Source organism: Drosophila yakuba, chromosome 2L, assembly GCF_016746365.2.
Source record: "Drosophila yakuba strain Tai18E2 chromosome 2L, Prin_Dyak_Tai18E2_2.1, whole genome shotgun sequence".
Taxonomy (NCBI): domain Eukaryota; kingdom Metazoa; phylum Arthropoda; class Insecta; order Diptera; family Drosophilidae; genus Drosophila; species Drosophila yakuba.
Genome location: NC_052527.2, coordinates 3,998,078 through 4,023,967, shown reverse-complemented (window position 1 = coordinate 4,023,967; position 25,890 = coordinate 3,998,078). Strand labels below are relative to the sequence as shown.

At 35.9% G+C, this 25,890-nt stretch overlaps 1 protein-coding gene across 3 annotated transcripts in view; it reads left to right on the top strand.

Annotated features, from left to right (window-relative positions):
• Nucleotides 1-25,890, top strand: part of LOC6526786 (hemicentin-2) — a 104,887-nt gene that overhangs the window by 63,869 nt on the left and 15,128 nt on the right. For all 3 annotated transcript variants that reach the window (XM_015197778.3, XM_039371415.1, XM_002087853.3), the window contains exons 4-5: nt 15,548-15,808; nt 16,081-16,277. In XM_015197778.3, the coding sequence (XP_015053264.1) occupies nt 15,548-15,808; nt 16,081-16,277 (458 nt within the window). The remainder of the gene's footprint in view (nt 1-15,547; nt 15,809-16,080; nt 16,278-25,890) is intronic.

Genomic DNA, 25,890 nt, shown 5'->3' with positions numbered 1-25,890 from the left:
ACTCAAGTATATAAAAATATTCTACATAGGCTTAACTGAGTTTATGTATATAAAGAGCATAACAGATATATTGGTATCTCTTTCACGTAGTATTTTGTTCTTGTAATATATATATATATATATATATATATATATATGTAGTGCTGAACAGTATAAAAGTCTCGTAATTGTAAGTAAATGCATTAGTATAATACGAATAGTTACAAGAGCATAACGAATCAAATCTCACGTTGGTCAGAAATGGTATGCATATAGGACATTAATAAATAAATCCTGTTTAAATTTTATTGAATTTCTAGGATTTCCTAGAGACTCTGAATGAATCGAAGCCTGTGATTGGTTATACAAAAACTGAAGATCTATGTATTGGATTTGAGTATAAGATCACTGGTTGTAAGCTGAAAAAGACACCTTATGGAACTAAGGTAGCTCTTTATTTAGCAGACAAGGACGAAAAAGATGTTTGGATTTTTCTACCTAAGAGTTATGTAAACAAATTCTGTACTAAGACACCTTTTAGGAAATTAAATGAGAATGGTATTACCCATATGGTATATAAGGGGAAGGATGTAAATAGATATAGTTCTGCACGAATTGAATTTTTATCAGTAAATAAATAAGTAAATGAAATTTTCCAATATAAAGGCTTGAGTTTTCTAAATCCAACATCAGTCTTAAAAAACCTTAAAAGAACCATAACGATAATGGACTCCAAACAAATTGAGCTCTTCTTGATGCAGTTCGAAGACATGATATTTGAGGAGCACGTAACGCAGCTTTTATATTTGAAGAGCACTCTGGAGGACTTAGAGGATAAAGAACTGATCCATTCTAAATATGGATTCCACTACAAGCTTTGTCCCTGGAGTGATGATGACGCTTCGGAAGGACCCGATACGTGCCAGTGTCATAGGCTTCCAATTTTAAGAGACGAGGCCTTCAATATTATGTTAAAATATTATAAGCTAAATAAACGACTTAAAAAATAAAATACATTGATTTTCTTAAATATCTTGCATTTTATTTTTTAAAATTAGACTTAAACATTTTAAGTATTAATTTATCGTTATATGAAAAGTCATTTCTCTTAAAATTTGTTAATAAATATTTTAGCGTTTTCTTTTTACATTTAAAAAGACCATACATTATGCAATAATGACCACACGTATTAGAAAAATATCCTTGTAGTTGTTGCTTGTTATAGCAATATTTATTTGCGTTAGATTTTAAAAATGTCACGAATTCCTTGTTTTGGGGCAATTGTCCATAGGAATCAAAAAATTCTGCTGATTTGCGACTTTCGAAATAGAATGCAATCCAATGAGTTCCTGGTTGATCTGATGTGTCGGTGTTTGCAATAATTAAAGCCGGATACTTTGAAATAGTTTTTGGAAGCTGGTCTGAAGGGAAAACTCCTTTAAAAATTGATTTTGTGTATATATGTTTTGTAAGCAAATCGTGAATTTGTAAAGTATTCATTTTAAAAAAGGGTTCGAATATTTCTATGCTTATCAATATCAATCATGGAATCGTATTCACAATATACCAGACAAGTAACGGCTTCACTAAGAGGTTCTGAAAATCTTCCTTCGATTCTTATTGTGCCTTGCGACATCAAATTTGAACATATGGTGGTATTTGCCTGATCAGCAGTTAGATCAAAGGCTAATATAAAACTGTTCGTATCAAACATTTCCTTGGTAATTTGAAGACCACGATCATAATGTTTTATTCCGCTTGATCTGAATAGCATATTATAGCCTCTTGAGCTTTGAACGTTTTCAGAGTTCGAGTAGTCAAATTCCAGAGCTTGCGAAGGAACTTGAACTCCATTCACCATTAGATTAAAGCGTTGCATTTTAAAATGTTCAAAATTAAATGGATCTAGTCCTCTGTTGCCTGAGTATGAACGGTTTTTAATCATACAAAAAGCTAGAAAATTTGGTAATTGTCCAATTACAGCATTGTCTATTGATAGCGTATTGTTTCCTGGGTAAATTGTAAACGATTTTACTTCTACTTTACTGAATGGGTAAAGAGCATTTTTTGTTTGTAAAACATGATGATGAGCCAATAAAATGCTTGGGTTCACAGTTACATGATTCATGAAAAGTTGTGCTTCTAATATCTTTAAATTTGATTCGCTATCCTTTTCCATTAAATAGAATGCAGTTTTTTCAATATTAAAATTAATTCTTAAGTCAACATTATTGACAAGAAGTTTCGTTTGATTAAATATATCACCATGAATTTTTCCAAATAGTTCTACCTTATTACTATTTTGAAATATATTTTTCAGAGTTTCATTAGAGCTCGGATAAACGTATTTTCCTGATGTTAATCGTCCGAAATTTGGAAAATAACCTTGCGAGGCCAAGTGGCTTTCCGAGGCGTCACTCCCATAGTTTAAAACTGTTTGCAGATATGCTCTATAATGATAATTATTATCACTCTGCGAAACTAATATGTTATTTAAATATACTGATGAACTTCTAAATATTGAATGTAAGATATTGTTTACTACACCGACAGCATTTCCTTCAATGACGCTGTTATCATTTTTTTTCAATTGCACCACAAGTCGTAAATAAACACTTGATAGATCTCGATATGTTTCACCATTCCCTAAACAAACAAATTCGATTGAAGAGGCACCATCCAAGGATGCAATTGGATTATAAGAAACCTCTTCGGTTCGTAGAATTGAACTTTGCGTAGGGTGTGGTGCAAACAAATCCAATTCGCCTTTCATACATTCTATATGGTTACTCATTTTGTGTTAGAAAAAATATCCGTAATATTTAATTTCCTTGATGATTTTTTTCTTTTATGAGACGGTTGGGTATGTTTACGTGGTCGTTTAGATGTTAAATGATTTCGGTTTTTTCTACCACCTCGCTTTTTATTTCTTTTTCCACTGCCATTTTGAAACCGTGTCATTTTATTTATTGCTTTATTTGATAGGTTTTGTAAAGCAATTTTACTCTGTTCTTGAATAATATTTCTTAATGGCTTTCTACCAAATTCATTAATTACAGCTTTTCCAGTCTCTGCAGCTTGATTTTTTATAGCATTTAAACCCGAAATGAAAAGTGGTTTTATGTAATTAAAAAGTCCACTAAAAAAGTTTCCGATTCCTCGACCTTGTTGAATAATTCGCGGGGTTACATATAGGGTTCCTATATTGGACAAACCTGCTCCACACTGATTTACATAATAATCCTGATAAGATTTCACCATGATGACTATTAGTGTTCTAAGTAAGCATTATTTGAGTATGTATTATTTATAGATTTGACCTTCTCCTTTTTCTAAAGTGAAGAGTAACAAAAATCGGCACTGCTGAAGTCTCGAAAGGTACTTTATATCCACTTGAATCAGTAATTAATATTGAGATTTCATTTGGAGACCATATATCCAAAGGATAATATTCAATATTTTTAATATGAATATTTTTTTCTTTTCCGTTATAATGCATTACACGAAGACATCGGGGTCTCATACTACCAACAGACCTGGGTTTAATTATGTCAGTGTAAATAAAAATCAATCCACATTCAGATATTTTCGATTCGACAGCGACGTTTTTATATCTAAATGTTTCAGCATTTACTAAACTCACAAACTCTGTTTCTTCAGATAAATTTGTTTCTTTTGCAGTTGTTTTGCTAATATAATTATTCAGATACATATCTGTAATGCCTACTTCCCAGTCATCATTCATGTCTTCGGAGATATTTACAATGTTTGTAAATGCACACTTTACATTATCAGGAAATACATTCAATGAGTCATTACTGAGCAATGTAATAAAGAAATCATTTACATAATTCATTTTTATATTTAAATTTCTGCTATTGGTAAGATATCCAATTAAGTTTGTTTTTCCCTATTTGCACTAAATTTTTTCTAGTTGATCTTCGCAATTTTTCACGACCTGTTATATAATTTAAATTTTGATATGGTAATGTTTCCGTTGCTTTAATTTTATTTAACTTTTCTCTTAACCTGCGTTGTTTTTCAGTAAGCTTTACTCTTACTACTGCTTGTTTTTTTATATCATCTTTATCACCTGAAAACGAAGTGTTTCTTATCTTTCGTTTATTGATAATTTTATTTGGAATTTCATCATCACTTTCTGGAGGTAATAACTTAGCAGTTTCTTTTGATTTAAAATCTTCTTCATCAGTTTTTTGAGGTAAATCCGAAAGCTCCGACATGTTCGGTGAAAACTTTGAATTTAATTTTGAAGTGTTAGGACTTATATCAATCGATTCTATTGTTTGAGATTCAGCTGTTCTCGTTGAATTTAAGTATGATTTTTGTTCATTTGAAGTATTCCATGATTTACTACGTTTTTTATTTTGATAGAAACTTAGTTCTTGACGAATCCTAATCCATTTATCAAAATCACTTATTTTGTTATTATTTAGAATTGGTAAAAATTTTGTAATTATTAATTCATTCCCTCGATCATTATTAAGTAATTTTTGTAAGGTATTCGGGTTCATTAAAATTACTTTATTTAAATTATGCTTATTTTTGATCATTTTTTAAAATTTTTCCAAAAATTCCTGAAAGCAACGAACTAATTAGAATTGGTAAAAAGCCACCTTTTTGAATTAGGACTTTTCTCTTAGAGTTTAATGTACGCTTTGGACATGAAATATATCGCAATGCATTTTTATACTTTTTTAAAGCACTTAGATGCGCTTTATTGACTTTATGATTTCCTCGTAATGTATTTAAAACTATTTCTACTATTGCTTTTACCAGCTCATTATCACCATTGCTTATAATTGCCTTCCGTAGTTTGTTGTTGGCCCTTTTGAGAACATACAATATATGTTTGTTCGCTTTCAAGCGATTTAGGCTCTTTTTGTAAACCATATTCGTCAGAATAGCACACTGTATATTCCGAATTAAAAATGTCTGATCTAAATCTCAAGAGATCGTTTATTCCCTGGGTAAGATCAATAAGTAAATACCCGTGTGGTTGTTCTGTTACTTCTTTATATATTCTAAATAACTCCATGGGGTTTTCCGGATAAATTTGTCTTGCCAGGCATTGAAATTGCAGTTTGTCACGGGGATTTTTAAATGCAATTATATATTTAGTGTTAAGTGAGATATCTCTGGTATGCGATGATTTGTGAAATATATTTTGAGTAACAACAATAACAGATAAATTTCGGTGGTGGGAACCTTTAGTAAAGAGTTCACATACATTTTTGTTAAAGGCTCCCATCATCAAATCGTCCAATATCAAGAGAATAGGCTCATTAGTTTCATTTTCGATAGTTTCAGGAACTCCTTTAAAGTATTCAATGTTATTAAAATTTGGCTTAGCAGTCTCCTCCCCATAACACCAAATAATTCGATCAATTGAAACATTAAAAAGATCATTCTTCTTGTTTATCAGATTTTCTAGAAATGTTGTTTTTCCCGATCCTGAAGGGCCGCAAATTAACATTGTGTAAGGATGTATAAATTGTCGAAACATTTTAAATGTATATTCACTGATTTATTTTATACAAGATAAACTATAAAATGTATATTTTTCCGTTATTTATTGTACATATACTATGCTTTTTTTTGATTTTCCTGGTCGCGTTTCTTGGCGCAGTTCTTCTCGAAATGCGTATCAGATCCGCAATAATTACAATATATAAGTCGAGAGTATCCTTTTTTCTCAGGATTATTACCAAACAACTTTTTAACGGAATCCATAGTAGACGATCTAAATGGTTTACAAATTATTTTTTATTTAAGTTTAGACATATGTGTCACCATTACTGTATATTTCATAATTCGAGTTTTCTAAGAATACAAATAACTTAAACAAATTATTTAATGAACAGCGAAGTGGAAGTTTTTTCTTATGTATTCTACAATTGGTAAAAAAATTGGGTAGCTGAGTTAAACTTTTTCCAATATCTATATCAATTATGTTGGCTGTTAAGTACTTGCTTAAAAAGATTTTCTTAATTTCACCACGAACGATAACTGTACGGTATTTGTTTAGCGGTGAAAGTATTTCTTCAAGACATGTATACGGAATATCTCCAGCTGACCAGTCCAATCCGTTTATTTTCTGATGATTAAGATGTTGTTGCTTAAGAGTTTCATTATCCAATTCCTTAATGTTAAATGGTGGTTTAAAATGAAAGTAATTAGGTATGACAGTTCCGGCCGGCATAAACGCTAACTCTTTTACAAAAACTTGTTTGTTGTTTCCAAGTAAATATTGAAAGTCTACTATAATGCTTGAATTTCGATCTACAGTGTTCATGATGATTGGTTGAGACTTTTTAATCAACTGAGGGTGAGTTTGGAAGGGCTTCCTCCTTTATATACCGCCAAGATCAGAATATACTTTTAGTTTGAATAAAGCACTCTAAGCCAATGGATACGTGCATAACTAAAAGAATGAAATCTTCTCGAAAGACCCAGGATCATGAAGTTATTTTTGGTTTCGAATATTATGTTGGTCATAACTTAAAGTTGAAATGTGGTCTGTCAACTTCTCGTAATTTTTCGGCCATGATTTGGATGCAACAAAGTAAAAACAATTACGTTGGATTTGATAAAGACGAATGGATGCAACTGCTCACATATAAGGAATATATACAGCTGAAACTTGACCAGTATGACTTCCTGATGCCAGATACTATTATTGATCATCCTTGCATGTCCTCAATAAAGTGTAATTTTAGATTTAGGAAATCAGATAAGCAGTACGTTTTAGTAATTAATCAATATGGTAACAAAATTGAGTTTGATTGTGAGTCCTGGAGATCTTTATTAAGATTGGGTATCTTTTTTACCACATTTTTGTGCTGGAATTCCATATTACGACAACAAGTTATTTATCTTTATCACAAACATATAATTCCTAAGTGTGCATCCTTACAAAAGTTAGATATTCAACTGTCTGATTTGGAGGGTTCCTATGATAAAGATGTACAAATAGATTTAACTCGATTATGTTTTGAAATTTCTAAAAAGATGCGTGTTGAAATAAAACGGGATGTACTAGTATATAAGCAATCACTATTATCTAATCAAGCAACGTCTTATAATAAAAAGTAACTCAAAGAAATCAAATCCTGATCATGAGCAAACAACAAGTTGTTAATGAAATTCATAAGCCTGCTCGGAAAAATTTTAAACGTCGAAAATTCGTTCAAAAAGGAATAAATGATACATGGCAAATTGATTTGGTTGAAATGATTCCATTTAGTAAAGAAAATAAGGGATATAAATATTTACTAACCGTTATTGACACGTTTTCAAAGTATGCGTTCGCCGAAGCGGTTAAGACAAAGTCTGCCCCAGATGTGGTACAGGCAATGGAAACTGTTTTTAGAACTAGTAAATGTAGACCTAAGAACATTCAGTCAGATCAAGGAAAAGAGTTTTTTAATTCCGCTTTTAGGGAATTAATGACAAAATTTCATATAAATCATTACCATACTTATACACACCTAAAGGCTTCTATATGTGAACGATTCAATCGAACTCTAAAAAATCGTATGTGGAAAATGTTCAGTATGAAAGGTGACTATAAATGGATTCATAAAATCAAATTTCTTGTAGATCAATACAATAATTCTTATCATCGAACTATTAAAATGAAGCCTGTGGATGTGGGTGTCAAAAATGAAGAGTTCATTTTAAAATCAGTATATAATATACCAAAAATATTCCCAAAACATAAATTTTCAGTAGGGGATTTCGTTAGAATAAGTAAATACAAGGGAGTATTTATGAAGGGATATGAACCTAATTGGACTACAGAAGTTTTTAAAGTTTTAAAAGTTAAGTCAACAAGGCCTGTAACGTATGAAATAGAAGATTATATGAGTAACCCTATTCAAGGTTCATTTTATGAAGAGGAACTTCAGAAAGTAAAAGATAAAAATGCGTTTCTAATAGAGAAAATAATTAAAAGAAAAAAGAATCAGGTGCTTGTAAAGTGGAGCGGTTTCGACTCCAGCCACAACTCATGGATATCTGTAAATGATATGCTTAAGTAATCAAACACAATAAAATAATTTCAAATTCAATTTGGTTTTTGTTTATTTACATTTCTGTATTGTTTTGTAATTTACAAGGGTATACAATAATTTTTTGTTATTGAGTATTAGTAAAGTTACTGCTAATTATATTATCTATATTATAATGACCGTGGGCTAAAGTGTTACAATTATCTGGTGAAATATATCTCTTATCATCCTTATAGTTAAGACTAATTTTATTTACAATTTCGGTATAAAGAATGTGAGACCTACTACGAATTACTCTCTGTGACCCATAAAAAGTCTTTTTATACTTAATACATTCAATATAATCTACATGATTCAGCCTCTTAATAACAGATTTTTTTACACCTTTAATTTTTTTTATACATTCGGGGTCATTTCCTTCTCCCTCAACTAAACAAGAGTATGCCTTAGCCTTAAGTCCCGCAAAAGAGGTCATAACCTTACCGGCATGTTCATCTTTCATTTTTCCTGGTTCTTTATTATTAGCCTGTATTATATTAAATTGGTTTTCTTGCTTATAGTTAGAAGTATCAAAGCGTTGTGGGTTGTCTTTTATAGTTTGATAAAAATCTTCTTCTGAAGATAGTATAAATGAATCTGTATCCATATATATTATTTTCGTAGATGGACTTTTAATTAAAAGGAAGTCATAATAAAATTCATACATTAGCCATTTTGAGAGTTCTAAAACCGTTACTCCTATATATATGGGTTTATCATACATAATTTTGGACGGTGTTGACTCAATTGCTGCTAAGTCTGAACCAAATATTTCTACGCTATGAAAATCATTTCTAGCTATGCGCTGTCTAAAACCTGGAGAATTTTGTTTCGATTGATAATGTTTAACTAAAGCTACTTGACGACGCTTTGCTACATTCTCCATTGTTTTTCCGTAAACAGCATTATTCATTAGCTTAAAAAAATTTTTTTCAAAATCATTTTCAGCCAATTTTCTCTGCTGTGTGTTTAGGTCGATATAAGGCTTCAGCCAGCATGATTGCGTAAAGGACAAAACTCGGTGTACCTTTCTTACAATAAGACCATGCTCTAAACAAAGTTGAAGCTGTTTTAAGTGAATTATGTATTCACTTTTATTAGTTAAATCAGCTATAAGCTTTCTTTGCTTGCCCCCGGGTGGAATTTTATTTTCAGGACAGAATGGTAAATAATTATGTAAATCATGCTTATCGGCAGGATACTCCAGATCAACTTCTAGCATATACCCTATACTACCATCACATGCTATATTTTTATAGTCGAATGAATCAACTTCTTCTTTATCCAAAAACTGAAACCCTGATAGTGGCAAGGGTTGACTCATAGCCCACCCATATAAATTATTGGCATCAATATAACTTAAAAAATTGTTCGGTTTTTTTGGATCGAAGTTTTTTAAGTATTTATTATTTGCTATAGAAATGCGCTGAGTGCATTGAGTCAACCCTCCCCGAATTGCTCTTTTTAAAAAATTGTACATATCGCCATCACTTATTAGTTCTAAACTTACATTAGTGAACTTAAGCATAGCATCCCATGATATTGATGGCGCAGTAACATAATTAATGGGATCTAACTTATAAATTTTTTTGCAAATTTTCCTAAAATTTTCAAACACATCTGCTAAAATTAAAACATCGCTTTCTAAATATAGTTTTAAATAGTCTTTAATAGTTCGACAGTTAAATGTCTCCCAGACTTTCTGTGCGAAATTAAAGTTATCTATACTACAATTTTCTTCACTTAGAGAATTATAAAAACTATCAATGCTTGGAAGTTGGGTATCATTAAACTTTTCAAAGCTATCTAAGTAGTCATAGGGAAACACCCCCTTCCTCCTCATTTGCTTAAATTTTTCTCCCTGAAATTTCGTACTTAGAATTTTAAAATCTTTATCTTCCATATAGCTTGATAGTTTATCTAAACTTGAATTTAAAAATCGGACTGAATCTATGTATCTTATTTTGTATCTGCTTGTAGCATTGATTTTTATAGTTTGCGTAAGTGCTATATAGAGCTCTTTATTGCAAGGTATGGGACTTAAGTCCCCCTCTAATTCAGTAATAAATAAATGAATATCATATTTAGATAAATTATGGAACACTACAGGAAAGAAAGGGTCACTTAATCTAAACTTAGGCTTACAATTTCTATGGATAGGACCTACGTATTCTCCAGAAAATTGATCAAAGAATTTGTCCAGGTCGCTCGCATTTATTTCTTTCTCGCAGGCGCAACAATTTCCCTTTTGAAGCTGTTCATCGAAAGTGTCATCCCTCGGTTTCTTGGAGTTAACCCAATATTTGTAATACAGGCTTAAAGTTTTTTCTTTAAGAGTTTTACAAAATGTTTGTATGCAATCAACGCCTATAAAATTATAAAATTTAAATATGTTAGTTAAATATAATTTTATAAAAATGTGGTTCTATTTACCTTCGTAGGTCCACAGTTCGTTAAGATTAGGATAATCTTTATGGGCAACATAAAAAGATACGGCACATGCCGTATGCTTTTGTACTTGCGTGGTTGACGAGGAAGCAGAAGAATTCAAGCATGTTTTGTAATTTTCAAGAACAGCCTCAATGTCTGCATAAATTACCACTGGAGGAGATAATTTTTTGTGATATCCTTTAAACGATGTTGTCGTATTAGGATCCGGATAAAATGAGGACACTTTTCCGCATTCCAGTTTGTTGTGAGTAGTGCTTTTCACGTGATAACACTGAAGACAGTTCTCACAAAAATATCCTCCCGATTTTCCTTTAGAAAATTGTGAAGAGCATAATGTATAAAGATTTGTTATATACGCATAATGCATAATGTTATGGGTAATATTATCGATTCCCAATATATTAATGTGGTTCCGTTTTCTTTCTTTTGTTTTAATCGTGGGACCAACAATTTTTTCACCTGCTTCATCAATTTCATAAATATTTATGCTGAAGTTGACATTGTTTTTCTCAAAATGTCGAACTCCTATTTTTTCTATTGGAAATTTAATTCCCGAAAAATCTAAAGTCATTCCGCCATACACAATAGTTTCATCATTAATATTAATGTTATAGCTTTGAGGCTTTGTCATCCTTTCTCTAGAATATTTCCTTTGCTGGGGGGTTGTAAAAGTCCTATTTTCATGGTTTTGATTAGCTATAAATGCTAGTATACACCACTTGAAACAAAATACGTCGGCATTCTGCACGTTTATTAGCGCATTTCGGGCTCTTATTTTTTGAGGAGCTTTAATGTATCCGCTGGCAGGAATGTTTTCCAGTTTTATTATAGTAGTTTCAAAATAGTTAAAATTTTTAATAGCCCAGCCTGAGTCTTTTTCTTGAAATTCGCTGCTTAATGTAAGTAAGCAATCTATGGCCGAATTTAGCTCATCAATAATATCTTCATTTATGTATACAGATTTGTAGGCAGTTTTAAAGTGCTTCATTGTTTCCACTGTAACTCCTTCATCTGTTTGCTTTATATATGAACCATATACACTTAGGTTAAATTTAATGGTTCTGTAGTCTATCATACAATGCTTTATAACTTCAACTATATCTTTTTGACACTGCTGATAAAACTCTTTTAAATCAATCATATTATTAAATGGACTACCAATTCGATATGATTGTACTGGAAATGTCGTCTCTGATGTAAGCAATATGATATTCGCATTGTTCTTAACTTCTCTGGCCGACGCATTTTTATGTATATCGGTCAAAATATGTTGACGTTCTCTGGTTGCCGAGTACTTTTCACCGCAAGTAGGACATAAGAGCTCCCTTCTTAAGTCAATATGTTTTCTTTTTGGGGGGTTAGATATTTCCTTATCCTCTTCCATCCTCATTCGTTTTATAGACTTAGCTGATGTCATAGGGCGGTCTTCTTCATCCAGTTTTCCTCTACCCATTAAAATGCTAAATGCATTTCGGGGTCCTTCACAGCGTTGGTAGTGATCATCAAATTCACAATTTTTTACTAGATTAGAGCATAAGTCACATCTAATGTTAGAGTTTAACATTAAAGCCTCGCAGGCTTTACTGGGTTCTGAGCACTTCGCGTAATGAGAGACAAACTCACTAATTTCGATGCATTGGTTGCACAAATCACAAGCCACTGATGATTCCATTTTGAATTTTTTATAAATATATTTTATTTATATATTTTAATTCGTTTTAAAAATTATTCACAGTAAATGGTTTGAGTCCACACAAACAATTAAAACGGTTAGACGTGATATCCCGAGAAAGTTCGACCGAAATTATATTATAAGAATGCAGTGCTGAGGTATTATAAGAACTGATCCTGAGCAATTTAAGGGGATCCATTTTTATACACGAGTATTAGAGAGTTTGACATCTACAGGGGGTGTCTACTCTTAGAATCCACCTGATTGGTTCTCGATTTAAGGAGCCTTCACAGACTGCAGACTGCACAGACTGCAATGGGGAAGTCAGAAAAGGAGGGCGAGCTATGGGTTTGGATGCAGGTAAATAGCCGCTTGACTTTCTCGATAATAGGTTCAAAGAGTCATAAATATTTGATTTTATGGGGTCTCCTAGCATAATGAAAATGGAGACAGATCACAGATAATTTGAAATACATATCTCTGTAGGGAATTATTTCGGATAACCGCAGTCAGGGATCATGAAATTATTGGTGACTACTAGTCATTGTTACTTTATAAGTAACATTTTGCAAGGCATACATTTAAAACGTGGGTAGCCTTAAGCTGAAAGTCGCTATGACTTCAGATTGTTTAGATTTTCTTCTCAACGGCTCCATAGCTTTTAGCTGAAAGTAGCTGGAATATACGGGAACGACGGTTTTTTAACGGTTTTATGATTATATGATTTTTTATATATACGTATACACGACCCTATAACCAGTTTGTTTGATATTTCTAAATATTTCTCAACTAATAATCCAACCACCAGTTACCTTCCTAGAAAATTGAGGACACAGTAAGGTGCATAGCCTTGAACAGAAATCTCACCCCCACCCTTGCGATCATCCTTATGACTGCTTGTGCGCGCAGGTACACCCCTTCCAAGATTGCTTGTGCGCACCCCCTTCCAAGATTGCTTGTGCGCGAAGAAGTGCAATTGTAATTTTGAGAGTTTTTATGAAAAGTCGTATTTTTAATTTCAGAATCGTGAAAAGCATACCATTGGAAAGGGCTTGAAAAATCCTTTCCAATGATACCCAATTTTTTTTTTTTTTTTTTTAGAGAGGGATCCCCATAGCATATACCGAATCGGCGGTTTTGGCCTGTTTTCGGGTAGTAGTGGGAATATACGGGAGCGAGCGTCTTCACAGCAGTCTCCCCGTTTGGCGCTGAGGAACACAAATGTAAAGTTATCTCTCAAACCTATTTAAAATTATAAGCAACTCTTCTATACATAAATATCTACTCGACGAAGTAAAATCAATACGTAAAATTACACTCAACCCCAAAAGGGATCTCTCTAGCTCATTTTTCCTATTACACCGTTTATACACAAACCTTCTAACAGGATTTTTCTGAAACCTAATAAGTGTTCTAACAAGAATGTTCCAATAAGAATTGCATTTATCCAACTAAATGCGTCTTGACTAATCACAGGTTCGTGTCTCCGCTAAGTACCGCCGCTCCCGAACCGCCGCTCCCGTATATTCCCACTACTGCTGGGGAAGCGCAGGCAGAAGTACAGCACTTACGTACACATTAGAAATTCCTTCTTTTCGAGGCTGCAAGGACATCAGAGGCCTCCTGGCAGGGGCAATTATGTGCTTCACATGCACGACGACGACTCCTTTCCCAGCTCCACACCCACACTACACATCCATACACTCCACAGCCATCCACTTTCCTCGCAGCTTCCCCACCCCGTTCTTAAGGATACTTTCAAGACAGCCTGCTGCCTCGTAAAAGTCGCTGCCGGAAATGCAATGGCAAAAGCTGCGGGAAAAATAGAAGGAAACCCGAAAAGAAATCTCAGCCCGAACTACAAAATGCAACCATTTCTTCTCGAGTTTCCCATTTTTTCTTTTTTTTTTTACCGCACACATACACACGTTCCTCTTGGAGAGTTATCAAAATTGAAAATTTTTTTATATATATATGTTTTTTGAGCAAGGAGTAAAATTTGCATCCCGTTGCGCTGCCCCTGAAGAAGTTTATAAGATCCACTTTAATAATGTCGAGTGCTCGATTTCTGGCACGGCTTAGCCCCAAGACACGCCTCCGTTTTCGTTGGCGCAAAATTTCATCATAAGAAATTAAAACTAAGACAAAAAATCCACGTCTAGAAAGCAATTTTCTGCAATGGGCTTTTTTTTCGTACATCTATTATTTAACGAAACGAAATGCATTACGATAGATGAAAAATTTCGCAAGTTTCGCATAGGAAGAGGATAACTCGAACTAAAACAGTTAAGCATGTTGACTTAAAATTTATATATATTTAATATATGTATTAAATGTTTTGAAACATATTATTTTTGGGTTACCAGAGCCTATCGTTTGCATGGAATCGAGATACCCCTAGCATTTAGTGAATAAGAAATGAAATGTATCGCGGTCGTATTCAGCAACTCCATGGCTATTACGCTTGATTGAGTTTTTCCATTTGGTTTTAGCCAGTCAATCCGGCTTTTTGCCCCCTTATCCCATCAGCAAGGTAACGCCAGCCATGTTAAATTAATAAAAATGTAATGCCCAAGACAGGACCGCCGGGCATCAGAGTCCGGCACAAGAATTGGGCTAATAAATTTACAAAAATGAGTTCGACGCTTAATTTGCCATGAGCATTTTTCATTTTATTTCGCACCGGCCTCGGAACATGGCTTTTAAGCCCCACCAAAATGAAATCGAGGGAAAACCGAGGGAAACCTCAACGACATGCACACACACACACACACGCGCGCAGAGTAGGGAAAACATGGAAAACAGAAGGCGAACGAAAATGAAAATGAACAACAAGCTGAAGTGAGTGGAGGAAAATGAAAGTAGGGAAGGGGAAGGGGAAGCTACTTAACGAAAACAAGTGAGTATAAATTTATAACCCAGGATCTCAAGAGCAAGGACTTCAGGATGCTCTGCTTTATACGGAACATGTTTTTTAAGAAGTATTTAGCAAGGATAAAACTTAAAAAATACATATTTTCTTATGAATCAAGGACATTCATTCAGAGCTCTTTTAATGTTTTATAGAAACTATAACTTGCTTATATTTTTCCATTATTTTAAGAAATATTATTCATTCGTCGTAATAACCAATTGTAGCATTAACTTAATTTAAAAAAAACGTATATTTGCGCACAGTGTCTTATAAAAAGATAAACAAATATAGAAATAAATAAATTTGGGAAATGTGTGTGCAGCTGCCGCAATTCAACATAAAACGCAGTTAATTTACATAAAGAAAAAGTTTTCTCCGGCCATTCTCATACTTAATATATCGCTTCCAGGTTTATTCAGAACTCATTGCTTATTTTCTTTTTGATTCTCTTTTTGCTTACAGCTTGGACTTTCGACCGAGTCGCGGCATTTACGATTTGCAAATCAAAAACACATCTTATAATCGGGATAATGGACGCTTTGAGTGCCGCATCAAGGCGAAGGGAACGGGCGCAGATGTCCATCAGGAGTTCTACAATCTGACGGTGCTGACGGCTCCACATCCGCCCATGGTCACGCCCGGAAATTTGGCGGTGGCCACCGAGGAGAAGCCATTGGAGTTGACCTGCAGCAGTATTGGTGGCTCACCAGATCCAATGATAACGTAAGGGATTTCAAAAGTTTAACATTCCCATTTAACTTTGTTTTATTATTGCGTATAAGAAAGTGATTTTAAGGTAATATTTTTCCTTGGTTTTCGTTAGTGTAGCCAACTGATTCATTTTTCTATCCCTTTTGGTTATGTGGCAAAGTAAATCACTTAACGGGCGGTCGCCTTCATTAATAATCCTTCTAGGGCACATGGTTGCACATCCCGCTTTGCTTCTCCCATTTTTTGGCACTAAATCGTGGCTATCACTTGTGTATTTTTTGCAGCTGGTACCGAGAGGGCAGCACCGTGCCACTGCAGTCGTATGCTCTGAAGGGCGGATCGAAGAACCACTATACCAACGCCACACTCCAAATTGTTCCCCGACGGGCCGACGATGGCGCCAAGTACAAATGCGTCGTCTGGAATCGTGCCATGCCCGAGGGTCATATGCTGGAGACCAGCGTCACGCTGAATGTCAACTGTGAGTAGTTGGGTTTTGCAGTTGCACTGCGAGAAAACAATTGAACTATTATATTTTTGAACAAAATTTCAAAGTTTTGTGGCCCTACTTGATAACATTTTAGAAGAAAGTCATTGACCACATTTTTAAACTATTGCATTTTTAATTTAAACGTTTAACTGGCAGGTCAGTCTGTGTTAAAACGGCAAATATCAAACTGCACAAAGGAATATTACATTCTCTATTAAATATATTAAATTCCCTATCGCTTGGCATCATTGAAAACATGAAAACATTCATTTAAAAAGAAGCTCTTTTTGAAATGAAAGAAAATTCACAACCAAATTATACCGCACTTCATTTAAAGCAAATAACTTACTTTACCTCAAAAACTTTGCCAGAGGTAAACCGAGTATTTTCCAAGCAAAACCGGACAAACTTGTTTTTCGATTCACATTCTTCATTTTGGCCATTTTTTTTTGTAATTAAAGTTTGGCAACTGCGTTATGGGAACACATGCTGTTGTCGCATGACCAACGTGACCAAAAAGCCAAGCAGATGACACGAGACACATAAAGTGTCTGCCACCCAAAACTACTCCCCCGAAAAATCCCCCACACATAACCACTTGATTGTTAGTTATTGGACCACAACAACTGAAATCTGCTGCAGAATGACCGGGGCATCAACTTGTCATATTAGTTGGCAACTTTAGCCCCCAAAACATCATAACACATTTGAGACGGATATTAAATTTTCGGGACAACGCGGCGTATGCGCAATATACTTGTCACCGCGCGTTGCATTTAATAAAAATCACTAGCAATGACATGTTACGAAATCTGCATAAAATTTATGCAATCAAATAAAGTAACAAACTAGCAATAAAAGGCAGAGAAAAAAATACATACATATATATTAAGTGGGTGGTTTGGGTGTGTAAGGAAGCACAAAGTGGAGTAGAGCCGAGTTTGCCACAAATATATTCATAGGAAAACATAAATTGCAGCCATTTTTATACACGCCGGATTTGTAGCCGCAGAAGAAGACAACAAGAACAACTCATATATGTTTATATATATAAATGTCTCCTATAAATACGTGTTCTCTGTGTGTGATTCTCTCCCAGTGTCGTCAGCGTAACAAATATTTATAGTCCTTCTGTTTGCAAAAAAAAGAAAAAGTTGAAGAAACGGGCATGATTGCCTAACAGATACTTATTAAAACTATTTCTAAGAGTTTTCAAAGTAACTTTCTGTAAATCTCTAAAACAACACTTTGGATTTAGTAAAAAAAAAAAACATTTTTAAAAAGTAAAGCAAATATAAGTAAACCATATTTCCTATAAGACACCCTACCATCAGGTTCAAGAAATGTGTGACTTGAACCAGCAACCAAAGGGTAACACATAGCCAAGGAAAGCAGGCCAAAGGAGCACTACCCGAGGCAAAGCAGACACCAAACAGAACAAGAATAAATGACAACAGCCAAGTGGTTAAGAAAATGGCAAAAGGGGGGGCTCCCAGCCAGTGGGACTCCTTTTATGGTTGCGGCAGGCGTGGCAAATGCAATTTTTCGGCGTGTGCCAGAACGACTTGCTGCTATTTATGGGGCTCATTTAAAATCCATTAGCAGCCAGTCGGCTCCTTTGTTTGCCCAACACACCGAGTCCTCGGGTCCTCTGTCCCGGGTCAAAAGTGGGCCTCTAAGGTGCATTTATGCTGAAGGAGCCTTCGGGTTTTGCTAGTTCCAACGGCAGCAGCCACATCAACAAACTTTGGCCTGAGATTTGCCAAACGTTCGACAAGAACAATTGAATTTGCAGCGGCATTTTGGCTTTTCCATGGCTTCTGAAGCGCCTGCAGGCGATTCATATAGACCAAAAACCAATGTCCAAGTTCAATGGCAGACAGCCAATCGAATACAGTTTGCCGGTTATTGTTGAAGGAGTTCGCCTGGGGACGAACAGTAATTTTGGTCCTTTGAATGTGTGTTTCGCATTGGCTGGCTAATTCTGAGAGCTGTGCTATATTCTGCGTATAATCAGGCATGTTCATAATTATTTCGTTTTAATAAATGTATAATAAACTTGTTTCATATTGTTAAACGTATAACATTAGCTGGTGAGGACTAAAACAATTGAATTAAAAATTCTTCTGTAGAATTGCGTTCTCGAAAATATCCTCAAATTATTGCCAAAACATCTTAAAATTTAACATTTTTTTTCAACCACCCTAAAAGTTTTGGCAGCAAGAATCAGACATAAGTTACTAATTTGCCCCATTTTTCGTGGACCAAAACCCCAGTTTGACAATCACTGGGCGACAGCTGCATTGAGACAGATATGAATGCGAGGCGGAGACGGCGCTGTCGCTTGATTGTGATTGATAAGCAATTGATAGCAGCCGCCGAAGAATGGATGAAGTAGGACGTAGATAATAAAAAAAGAAGAAAACGTATCAGGGAAGCAGCAGCTGACAAATGGCACAGTAGCTTTTTAATTGAAAATGTTTGCAAGGATTCTTGAAAGCGCTGCCAATGTCATTCGATTCATACGAGTTCCGTTGCCATCACTTTCTTCGTTTATACAGTTGTGAAAACAAAACTAGTTCTTAAATAGATAGCTTTAAATGTTGGTTTCAAAATATAAGAATGTAGTGTAGTGTATAGATAAAGGATAGTTAGTTTTAAATGGAAATAAATTCTTTAGCAAATATAAAATTTCTACGAATATTGAAAGTATCATAAATTAATCTCACAAAGTTGTTGAAGAGATAAAAAGTGCTATTGTTTTGATTGCAGCTGTATTTATAGAGCAACGTATATCTCAGTTTGCCGACTCCATTTGTTTATTTCATTGTTCCAGCTGTTTGTGTGCGTGCATTGCGTGTTGTGCCTGCATTTGATTGATTTATGCCAGCAGCTACAAAAGAAAAAACTCAAAAAAAGAAGCGTGAGACAGAAAAAAATTTGATACAGCAAAAATTGGAAAAAAATATATACGTATATTTTTTTTGGGGGAAAATAAACTCCCAATGCTTCATGTTCTCAGCGACGCGATGATTTCTCGCCGGCCGTTGAGTGTTTTATAACGTGCGAAAAATCCCCGAAACGAAATTATTGAATGTGTCTCTAGCTCGCGCTTCTTGCGTTATTCCTAGATGGATTCAGGCTCGGAAAAATATGGTTGCAAAGTGTGTGGGTTGTACTGGTTGCACTTCGAGTGAGCGGCAAGGCCATCAAATTGCGCATACGCAACGTGGCCACGCATAGACAAACTAGAAGAGGCGCCACCAACACCGCCTTGTCAACTTGGCACAGTTTGCTGCACACGTGAGAGGCACGTTTCATCTTGCTGCCCCCTCGTCCTCGGCAAATGCAATCTCCCACCTGAGAAGCCAAAACTACTCCCCACCCACCGACAGGTGTGTCTTCCTGCACGTGACTTTTGTTCAGTTGCATGCGCCGCACGTAATAAAACCCTGCCAAGCCTCCGCCGCCACCCAAATAAATCCCACCTCACTTTTCATACGCGGCAAGAGTGGAATGTTGTTTAGGGTATTCAAAACTTAGGGGAATATAAGAGTTTGTCAGTGAAAATGTGAAGGAAATACTCTTTTAATAAATACACAATTTATTTATTTAAATGTAAAATTAAATTAAAATTTTGTAGAAACTTTGTACCAATTTGAACCAATTTTTTTTTTTTTAAGTAAGCGTATGGAATATTCTGCTCACTTGTTCCCAACTGCCTATGCCTTTATGTACGTGCATTCTTTTTGTGTTTTCTTTTGCTTTTTTGCGGGATCCTTGGCCAAAAAGTCGCCGGCGACGAAGACAAACAGCACTCATGTGTCGCGGCCGCTGAAGTGGAAAGCAAACCCGTTGAAAAGACATTTCAATTTGAATAAAAAGATGCTTTCGCTATGTGTGTGCGTGTATTTGTGTGGGTGGGTGGTCCACGGTGGTGCACGGTGATATTGGGTGGTGCAATAGGGCCCAGGTGTGCGGCATGCAAATGTCGAATGACAATAATGCGCATTAGCCAGAAGATTGCCCGAACAAACAGAACCAGCAATGGCAGTCGGAAACGCTCGCAAATCGTTTCTTTATTGCCAAATATTTGAGTTACCATTGTGGCCATCTTTAAAGTAAAAATTTATAATTTCTCCATTCATAAACCACGAAAATTGAGTTGAATAATAATTAGTTTTGGTTAGGTTTCGTGTTGTTTTTGAAGAAGAACATAAGTATCTTACACAACACCCAATTCTGACATCCATCGGTAATTGTGGTGCAGCTGTTGCAGCAAACCACATCGCACCACCGTCGACACCTTGACACGGCAGCCAAACACTCGCAAGGAGCGAGCCACGAGAACAGACCAATACCAATCCGATTCCCAAATCCCAATCACAATCACATCCCAGTAAAGTCAGCACGTCTCGAGATTCGAGTCTTGCCAATATCATTGGAATAGCAGGAGACTGGTGGCTTGTCCTTTTTGATTATGCCACTGCCGAGCCACAAATGTGCCAGGGAAAGAAAAAAAACAGAAAAGAGGAAAACTCGTAGGAGATAAGGGGGGCTAGAAAAATCAAGTAAGCGACGTCTGCTGACTTGGCTACACGAAAACCTTTTTACTTTAGGACAGGAGCAGAAAGTCGGGCTAATGCTGCACACAATTGCAATTAGTGTCAGTGCCGGGCAATGTCAGCCAACTGTTTTTGGTCCGGGCTTTGGTTATTGGCCTGCTTCTTGGCCATTTGCATAACCACAAAAGGAATGCGGCTCTGCCGACGAAAATTCAAACCGAAAACTGTGCCTAGCAATTCTGTTACACTTAAGAAATAATTAGTATAGATTTAAATAAATCCCTCCCCATTTGTCTTCTGCACAACTTAAGATGTTAAGTATTTGTAATGAAATTAAAAATAGTTTCATCAAAAATATAAATCAAAATACATAAATACAAGAAATCTAGAAAAGTTAAACTGCGTTCTCTGTGTACGTTTGAAGATTCCTGCTTGCTGGCGTTTTTTTTTCCTCCTCAGTTTTCCTAAGCCGATTTCAAGTTTAGCCGACTTCTTTTGGGCAAGTTTTAAATTTCTGGCTTTTAACAGCATTTTAATGAATGCGGCATTGTTGTAGTGGACCCAGCTAGACTTTGGACTTTCGAGTGCTCCACTCCAGCGGAAGAACTCTCTACTTGAGACTTCTCGAGTAGCCCTGGCAAAGGTATAAAGCGGGAAATAAAAAAACTTTAAGCCGCTTTAAGCACAAATTATAGAAACAAATGTTGCGTCAAAGGATTCTTCTGGTCGAGTGTTTTTCGGGTGTCCTGTGCTTCAGCTTAACAGCTTTTGTGACAAAAGCAAATTAATTGCTTTGCCCAATTTCAATTAACTGCACTACACTTTTTGGTTCGCCCCGGCACGGCAACTTCATCATCGACTCAACCGCAAGTGCTCCAAAGGACTTGACCACTTGTTTTTGTTTTCGCAGTACTCACTGTACTCTCATGTACACCCTCCACACCCGCTACAACGGCTACAAAGCCAATTCAATTAATTTCCAGCGGCCATATGACACCTATGGACCAGTGCACAAAGCGCAATCAAGTGCACTATGAAGTGGCCACCCCATTTTGCGGCACTGAACCCCATTTTTGCAACCCAAAAAAAGTGTGCTATAGTTTTTATAAGCCATCGATTGTGGGCCCACTAAAGTGGGCCAAAAGAGTGGTTGCGAAATATTCGCAGCATAATGATTACCCTCTCGTGCAAGCATCGCTTGATTTATTTTAAATCCGTTTGTATACATTGGGCATTTCAATGATGTGGCATTTTTAGTGCGCTTTCGTTGAATAGAGTAGAGATAAGAGGTAGTCATTTGATTTAACCCCACTGTATTTTATGTTTACCAAAGAAAATAAAATACACAGATAAATCTAGAATCACACTTATTGAAAGAGTATTAATGGGCAATCTGAAGATAAAAGTATACTTATTTATTTGAATTTTATTTATGGCACAAACAAAAACGCAATTAAGAAAATCTGATGTCTGACTGCACATAGTTTTCTACCCAATTTTAGCCAAGAAGAATCTCTGCTCACGCCTGGTTTCTTAATTTGAGCGCATTTTCCCCTGGTATTTCGATATTCATTTTTTTTTTGTGCGCTGAAAGGCCGGAGAAATGTTCTGAAATTTGTGCGGCGAAAATTGGGAAATCGGGTGGTGGTTAGGTGTTGCAAGCACGCGCGCCGGAAGTCACGTGATGTGTTCACTGTGACACGTACGCGACAGCAGGCAAAGGAAGAAGGAGCAGAAGGATCGGAGGCAGCTGCATCCCTACCTTCTGTTGCCCATCCCCCAAAACGACTCCTTGGGTTTGCCGCCTTTGACGGGAGTAACTTTTCAATTTGAACAAGATGGAAAGCAGGGGGTCGGAAGATGTCAGTTTAACAAAGGGAGTGACTGCTGGCGAAGTCATAATCGCACTGCCAAAAATTCTATGCTATATCTATTCCTTTAGCAATCCAAGCTGAGCTTTACGCATGACTAAAACCCGCGTTTACTAAATTATGTTAATTAACTTCACTTTTACCACTCATTAATATATGAATAAAGCATTCTTTGCAAATACAGTGATCAAAACGAAGTAATTTTGTTAGATGTACAGAAGGGCAGCATTTTTAAATTAATTTTTTAATTATGTAAGAATGTATGAATATGAGCTGTTTTTTAATGCATCTTTATTTAGAAGTAAATTGTCGCGCTTCCTTGGTTGTATTTTTTCCGGTGTCAAGCAGGCGAGTAATAACCAGAGAAAAGCTTAAAGCCAAACTGCAAACTCGACTCATTAAAATCACTCCGCGCAGGTGTGTGTGATACATCCTGAAACAGCAAACGCGAAACCAGCTACCAGTAACCAGCTGTAAACAAAAAAAGAACCCGAGTTCGGCCCAGTTCCGGGTTAAATAATTAAATTTCGCTGCAAAAATGGCCAGCGGGCATAAGTTACGCCACGGCCAACGCGGCGTATGCGCAACGTTTCATTTTTATTTAACGCTGCCTTGCCGGAAGCCAGGATCTCGTCGAGGCGGCTTGGGTTTTGGTTGTGGATTGGGATTGGTATTGCGTTGGCTTGGTTTTACGATGGGTGGGTTATGTTTGTGTGGTTTGGCGGTGCAGGTGGAGCTGCAGGTGCAGCAGGGGCAGGAGGAGCATATTTCATGGCACTAATGTAGCCGGTCATAAAATCACAATGTGCAAGGCGAAGGAGTGTCGAAATATGGAAGGGGCAACGAAGGTGCTTGGATTCTAGGCGTAGCGGTAGGCGTGCCAGCATACATGTGAACAAGGTCCAACCCAACCAACTCATTTAACAAGTTTTGTATAAAAGGTTTTATTTACAGAAACACTGATTTTCAAATACACTCTCTCCCTAAAAATGTTTCAACAATATTTTCTTAATATAAGTAAATATGCAGCATTTTCCACTTTCTTAGAAGTTTTTTTTTTGCAGCCAAGTTATGCATTTAAAATTTATTTCTCCCTCACTTAACATACAGTTTTTACTCAGTTCGTCACACTCTCCCAAATTTATGTCGCAGAAAAACCAGAAATATTTGGGATAAACTCACCGAATACCATTCCCAAATCATTACTTCTATCTCAAGGAAAATAATTAATTTTTTTTCTCCTTTCTTACATATTTTTGCTGTTATAAAACTAAGCAAAAAAGCAGCGAATATAGCAAATGTCAGAGGGTCCTGGACTAGGGTACTATTTTTTGGGACGGGCATGGGTGAAATGGGCGTGGCAGCAACACCCCGACATCAGCGTGAAACTACATGGATGGTTGGGCATGAAAATGCCCCAAGGGTTCCTCTTCCTCCTCCACAAAAATGGGGGTTTTTTTTTCTCGGGGTGGAATGATGGTGGCAACAGCATGTGTTGAAATGCAAACTTGATTTTTTCCATCCTCCTCCGCGGTGGCTTCTGTTTTTCTGGTCGGGGCTCTGCTCATTAAATTTTATTTTATAATTACACACACCAGCAAACATACACAACCACCGGCATACGTACACGCACACTCACACAGTGCCCCTCATTTAGGAGTTAGGCTTTAATGTTTTCGGGCGACGCGTAATTGGGTTCCGGATAACGCAGCATTTTTCTAGCTTTTTTTGCAGGGTATTTGTGTGGGGAAAAGTTTTTGTTTTGGCTTAGAAAAATATCAACACGACTTGAAATTTCATACAAAATAAATTTTATCTTTTGGAAAAAGTGTGCTTTACACACGTAATTGAAATATGTATTTTAATTCAAATATAAAATATATACACACTTTATTACATTCCCATCCACCCTTAGTTTATGGGTTTTAAGAATACATTTATATATTTTCTTTTCTTCAAATATCTTTCATATATTTCAAATATTCGATGCTTGATTTTTGTGCGGCCATTTGAATAGTCCTGGGAGCTTAGAGCATGACGCAGGCACATTTACGTCGCTTCACGAATTAGAGCCAACAAAAACAATTGGCCAAAATGCTGGGCCGACAACAGCAATGGGCCATATCAGCTATTATCGCAGGGAAATGGCTGAAAAGGGGGCGTGGACGTGGAGGTGGAGGTCCTGACTAGGAGGTCAGACTCCGTTCAGTTGGGCAGACGGTGATTAAACTAAAGTGTTCGAAAGTTAATTGGCGCAACAACAACAGCAGCAACAGCTACAATTATACTTAGCCACTATTATGCCTCACGCTTGACTGAACGCGCTTTCCGCGGGGGGCGCTGATAAGTGGGTGGGCAAGTGGGATAGCGGGAAAACGGGAAAATGGGAAAATGGGGGTAATGCCAACGATTCGATACGGAATGAAACTAACGGCACTTAAACCAAATGACCAACGCGCACAATGGTGAGCTAAACGACTAAAAGTCAGTGAAATGTTCAAACATCGAAGCGGCCAGGGTAAGGTGAAGGATTTTCCGATTCGACATTGGGAAATGGGAAAAGTTGGCAGATAAATGACAGATAAAGTCCACTATGAGTGGTGCTCGAATAAGGTGTTATCGTAGACATTTCAATGAGTTTCAATTGTGCGTCTTTATTGTTATGGCACAATGAATGAACTTTTATAAATAGGTCATTCATTACCCATCAAAATTATTTTCCTGTTATAAAGTAATATTTTTATTAAACGTATTTTTATTTAAAGTTTAACTAAAATCTGATTAAATACAAATTAAATTCAAACAACGTCAAAACAAAGTTTAAAAATTCATACCATATTATGCAAATTTGTACAAAAATAAAATATAAAACTGAACTGCAACCACTGTAAAATTGCCACAAAAATATTTGCGGCTATTTCTAGGGCCATTTCCCCAATATACATCCTAGTAAACATATAATGCTTTTTTGTTCCGCAAAATGGCATTATTTAAAAATGTCGATGGGTCACGCTGAACTCGTCAACGTCCTTCAGAGCTATAAGCGGATTTTTTTTTTTGTGTGGTCCCTGGAAAAATGTTGCCGTCCTCGTGTAATTGAAAACGGTTATTGACAAGTTAATGGCCCGAACAACCGAACAACCAGCCAACCAAGTAGAGAATCTAAGC